Genomic DNA, 6,215 nt, shown 5'->3' on the forward strand with positions numbered 1-6,215 from the left:
AAACTGTATTGTTGGTTAGAAGTATTATGAATACTGTATTGTTGGTTAGGAGTATTGTGAATACTGTATTGTTGGGTAGAAGTACTGTGAAACTATTGTTGGTTAGAAGTATTGTGAATACTGTATTGTTGGTTAGGAGTATTGTGAATACTGTATTGTTGGTTAGAAGTATTGTGAAACTGTATTGTTGGTTAGAAGTATTTTGAAACTGTATTGTTGGTTAGAAGTATTTTGAAACTGTATTGTTGGTTAGAAGTATTGTGAAACTGTATTCTTGGTTAGAAGTACTGTGAAACTGTATTGTTGGCTAGAAGTATTATGAAACTGTATTTTTAGCTAGAAGTATTGTGAAACTGTATTGTTGTTTAGAAGTATCGTGAAACTGTATTGTTGTTTAGAAGTATCGTGAAACTGTATTGTTGTTTAGAAGTATTGTGAAACTGTATTGTTGTTTAGAAGTATTGTGAATACTGTATTGTTGGTTAGAAGTATTGTGAAACTGTATTGTTGGTTAGAAGTATTGTGAATACTGTATTATTGGTTAGAAGTATTGTGAAACTGTATTATTGGTTAGAAGTATTGTGAAACTGTATTATTGGTTAGAAGTATCGATGTCGTTTCCACATAAAGTATATATATATCTTCAGTTAAACAATCACGTGATGAATGCATAGAGCGACAATGAATAAATGTTGCTTCCTTCGGAAACTAGGCAGCCATTTGTAGTGAAATGTTATGCCTTTGCTGGCAGTTCGAACCGGTCATTGCGATGTTAATAACAAAAACAACACGAATTACTCCTCAGTTTTCCAGCATAACTTAATTAATATCTGTCAATTTACGGAAAGCTCAAAAGAGCTTCTGTTATTAACTACCAGGTTCTTGTTGACGCAATATTGGTTCTCTCTAAACGTCTGGTAATTATGAATGACGACTGAAAGCATTTTTAGAAATGAGAATTTCGCATATTCGCACACTAGAGCAATCAGTGTTTATACCTGGATAACACGTCTTATAAATAAAGTCATGTCCTAGAGTAATCAGTGTTTATACCTGAATAACACGTCTTATAAATAAACTCATGTCCTAGAGTAATCAGTGTTTATACCCAGAAAACAATTATTTCGTGTAAAGAATGTTACGTCATACAGTAGAGTTTATACCTGGCTAAAATGTATGTCTTACAAATAATGTTATGTCCTGATGTAGTCAGTATTTAGTACCCTAATCAAGAATTATATTGCTCAATCTATCCTTACGTATTTTGCAATACGTGAGAAATAGTATATAAAATGCTCGCCAGGTGATTGACTGTGAATTTTTTTTCTATGTGTGTTGTTGCCCAGCTGAAGAAATCGAGGTACTTCCTAAACATTCCTGTTTCATGGGTGGCCTTAGACATTTGCAACGAAGCACGTGAGGTCGTTTGATGGTGCAGATAAAAACACAGAAATAACTGGAACTTATTTTGTAGTTGCTATATCCGTCTCACCTACACTTGTGTCGCTACAGGTGAACTTTATCTGAGATCCAAAAAGTTCAAATATTTATAGAAAAAAATACCCCCTTTCCTGGAAGCTGGCTGCTGGCCTGAAGCTGCTTGAAAGTCCTCACTTCTGACTTCAACAAGGAGGAACATACAGTGCGCTTGTTTAAGTAAACTGTTTAAATAGATACTTAAATTTTAAATATATTTGCAGCATGACTTAAAATTAATTTAACATATTTTTAAACATACAGAATATACATCAGTTTAAAAATTTTTTCACTTTTGTATATTAATCGTAGGTTATCAAGTTTATTAACATGAAGATTTAAATGTTTACAGATCAACCAGGAGATGATGGTTATAAAATCTATAAATCATCCAGGAGATGAAGGTTATAAAGTCTATAGATCAGCCAGGAAATGAAGGTTTTAAAGTTTACATATCAGCCAGGAGAGGAAGGTTATAAAGTCAATAGATCAGTCAGGAAATGAAGGTTATAAAGTTTACATGTCAGCCAGGAGAGGAAGGTTATAAAATCTTTAGGTCAGCCAGGAGAGGAAAGTTATAAAGTTTACATATCAGCCAGGGGAGGAATGTTATGAAGTCACTAGATCAGTCAGGAGGTGAAGGTTATAAAGTCAATAGATCAGTCAGGAGGTGAAGGTTATAAAGTCTATCAGATCAGCCACTGAAGCCATTTTACTTTACTTGGTCTTGTAACTCTTAGAATCTGTTAAATTCTTCAGATGAGGACTCGCGACTCCCAATTCAATGAAAACTTTGCTTCTGACTTTTTCAGCAACTTCCTTATTTAGACAATTACCTTTGTTTTCGCGATATTAACATACACATGTTGATCTCTCTGTCCCTAAATATTTAAACCACAAATCTTGACTAATACAACGCCCTCGCCAACATTCCCTACAACATTCGTTTATGTACAGCACTAACTTTACATATCTTTCTTTCCAAGAGTTCCCTTTCCTCTCGTGCATTTTCGCCAGTTTTTATCTCTTCTACCCAAATTATTAGTGTGTATTCCTGTCTAAATTCCCTGACACGTTGGATGCTTCAAACCATTCTCCAGGCTATCCCTTTTCTCTTATATTGATCTGTTTCATTTTGTCCATTCCCAGTACTTTCACTCTCTCTCGTTTACTGCTTTGTTTCATTGTTGTAACTAACATCCCCAGGATCTTCACTGTCTCTCTTCTACTGCTTTGTTTCATTGTTCTAACTATCATCTCCATGACCTCCACTCTCTCTCTCTCTCTCTTCTACTGCTTTGTTTCATTGTTCCATGGAGATGATAGTTAACCTCCCCTCTCTCTCTCTTCTACTGCTTTGTTTCATTTGGAGATGATAGTTAGAACGAACAATGAAACAAAGTAGTAGAAGAGAGAGAGGTGGAGGTCACATGGAGATGATAGTTAACCTCCACACCCTCTCTCTTCTACTGCTTTGTTTCATTGTTCTAACTATCATCTCCATGACCTTCCCTCTCTCTCTCTTCTACTACTTTGTTTCATTGTTCTAACTATCATCTCCATGACCTCCACACCCTCTCTCTCTTCTACTGCTTTGTTTCATTGTTGTAACTATCATCTCCACGACCTCCGCTCTCTCCCTTCTACTGCCTTGGCCATTGTTGTATCTTCCTTCTCCAGGATTTTCACTCTCTCCCTTCTACTGCCTTGTTTCATTTTTGTAACTACCACCCCTAGGGCCTCAACTCTCTCCATTCTACTGCCTTGTTTCATTGTTGTAACTACCCCTAGGACCTCAACTCTCTCCCTTCTACTGCCTTGTTTCATTGTTGTAACTACCACCCCTAGGGCCTCAACTCTCTCCCTTCTACTGCCTTGTTTCATTGTTGTAACTACCCCTAGGACCTCAACTCTCTCCCTTCTACTGCCTCGTTTCATTGTTGTAACTACCACCCCTAGGACCTCAACTCTCTCTCTCTTCTACTTCGTTGGTCATTGTTCTAGCTATCACCTCCAGGACTTCAATTATATCTCTTCTACTACGTTGGTCATTGTTCTAACTATCACCTCCAGGACCTCAGTTATCTCTCTTCTACGGCTTTGGTCATTGTTCTAACTATCACCTCCAGAACCTCAGTTATCTCTCTTCTACGGCTTTGGTCATTGTTCTAACTATCACCTCCAGGACCTCAGTTATCTCTCTTCTACGGCTTTGGCCATTGTTCTAACTATCATCTCCAGGACCTAAGTTATCTCTCTTCTACGGCTTTGGTCATTGTTCTAACTATCACCTCCAGGACCTCAGTTATCTCTCTCTTCTACGGCTTTGGTCATTGTTCTAACTATCACCTCCAGGACCTCAGTTATCTTTCTTCTACGGCTTTGGCCATTGTTCTAACTACCACCTCCAAGACCTTCACTCTCTTTCTTCTACTGCCTTGTTTCATTGTTGTCGTACTTTGTTGAATACGTTGGTACAGAAAGCAGGAAATAATTAAACATTGATGTTTTTATACAATGCCTGGGTTAGCTTCCTTTTGCTAAACGAAAGGAAATACCAAAATAACGAAACAATGGCGATTTCATTAAAACGTTATTTTATAAAGAAGAGATTTTCAGGTTGGATTATGTGTAATAACAACAACTCATATACACAGAACGATCATAGACAGATATCAGTCATCTTAGTGGGAACTTTAAAACGCACGTTTACGACACATGGGCTACAAGGCAGGCCAGTAGCCCTCCCGACTTTAGAACTGCTGATCACCTATGCGCCTACCATTAACCGAATACCTGAAATGAAATAGTTATATCGCCCCCCACAGCTGACAGTGTGAAGAGTATTTTCAGCAACTTATCGCGGCTTAAGTCTTAGACTGTCTGTACGCAGCCCGGAACACTAACCACTAGCACACGCCCGGTTCCTATTTCATAAAAACAATCATTTCTGATATTATGATCTACGAGTCTAAAACTACTTTGGTCAATGTTGTTTTCAATTCAACAAAACGATCGTTAGTATTCATCGTATGATTAGTAAAAGTACAATAAACAGTCGTTATTTTAACAGACAAGAAAGACACTACACGGTGACCTCCTCTTCTTCTTTAGCAGCAAATCCAACTGAAGCTACTCCTTCTAAACAAGCACTTCTACTCAATTTATAAAATAAAGGGACTATGTACCTTGTTTGACAGAAGACTAGCAGCCGACATGATGGACTCGGATACAGTCTGACTCAGATCAGTGTAAACCTCTTGGAGCTCCTGCAAATATAATCAGAAAAATAATTATCATTAAATACATTACTGTACATAGATTAATCGACTTATTATTTGTTCACCAAATGACTTAATACACTCACTCTCAAACCTCTCTAGAAAAGTTATGAAGGATGGCTCTCTAAGATAAACTTTCTACTAAGAGTTAGGAAAGATGACTCTCTAAGAGTGACTTTCTATTAAGAATTATTAAGGATGACTCTCTAAGAGTGACTTTCCAGTAAGAGTTATGAAGGATGATTCTCTAAGAGTGACTTTCTAGTAAGAGTTAGGAAGGATGACTCTCTAAGAGTGACTTTCTAGTAAGGGTTATGAAGGATGACTCTCTAAGAGTGACTTCTTGTAAAACTTATGAAAGATGACTCTCTAAGTGGGACTTTCTAGTGAGAGTTATGAAGGATGACTCTCTAAGAGTGACTTCCTGTAAAACTTATGAAAAATGACTCTCTAAATGGGACTCTCTAATAAGAGTTATGAAGAAAGAATCTTTAAGACTTACTTTCCAATAAGAGTTATGAAGGATGACTCTCTAAGGGTGACTCTAGTAAAGTTATGAAGCATGACTTTCTAGTAAGAGTTATGGAGTATGACTCTCAAAGAGCAAATTTCTAGTAAGTTACGAAGGATGACTCTTTAAGAGTGACTTTGGTGTACGAGTTATGAAGGGTGAATCTCTAAGAGGGACTTTCTAGTAAAAGTTACGAAGAATGAATCTCTATGAGGGTCTTTGTAGCAAGAGTTATGAAAGGTGAATCTCTAGTATGTTTTATGAAAGATGACTTTCTAAGAGGGACTTTCTAGTAAGAGTTTTGAAGGATGACTCTCTAACAGGAGCTTTATTGTAAGTTATGAAGGATGACTCTCTAAGGACGACTTTTAGTAAGAGTTATGAAGCATCGTTCTCTAAGAGGGTCTTTCTAGTAAAGAGTTATGAAGGATGACTCTCTAAGAGTGACTTTGTAGTAAGAGTTGTGAAGGATGACTCCCTAATAGGGATTTTCTAATAAGAGATATTAAGAATGACTCTCTAAGAGGGACTTTCTAGTAAGAGTTATGAAGGATGACTCTCTAAAAGTGACTTTGTAGTAAGAGTTGTGAAGGATGACTCCCTAATAGGGATTTTCTAATAAGAGATATTAAGAATGACTCTCTAAGAGGGACTTTCTAGTGAGAGTTATGAAGGATGACTCTCTAAGAGTGACTTTGTACTAAGAGTTGTGAAGGATGACTTCCTAACAGGGATTTTCTAGTAAGAGTTATGAAGAATAACTCTCTAAGAGTGACTTTGTACTAAGAGTTGTGAAAGATGACTCACTACAAGTGACTTTGTAATAAGGGTTATGAAAGATGACTCACTACGAGTGATTTTCTAGTAAATTGTGAAGGATGACTCTGTAAAAGAGACTTTCTAGTAAGAGTTATGAAGAATAACTCTCTAAGAGTGACTTTGTAATA

At 36.8% G+C, this 6,215-nt stretch overlaps 1 protein-coding gene across 1 annotated transcript in view; it reads right to left on the reverse strand.

The window, feature by feature from the left end:
- LOC106475482 (protein vav-like) overlaps positions 1-6,215 on the reverse strand; it is a gene marked incomplete at both ends in the record, with an annotated part of 27,814 nt that overhangs the window by 13,245 nt on the left and 8,354 nt on the right. The window contains one exon of the mRNA XM_022379575.1: positions 4,665-4,745. Within this exon, the coding sequence (XP_022235283.1) occupies positions 4,665-4,745 (81 nt within the window). The remainder of the gene's footprint in view (positions 1-4,664; positions 4,746-6,215) is intronic.

Source organism: Limulus polyphemus, unplaced genomic scaffold (genome assembly GCF_000517525.1).
Source record: "Limulus polyphemus unplaced genomic scaffold, Limulus_polyphemus-2.1.2 Scaffold8649, whole genome shotgun sequence".
Taxonomy (NCBI): domain Eukaryota; kingdom Metazoa; phylum Arthropoda; class Merostomata; order Xiphosura; family Limulidae; genus Limulus; species Limulus polyphemus.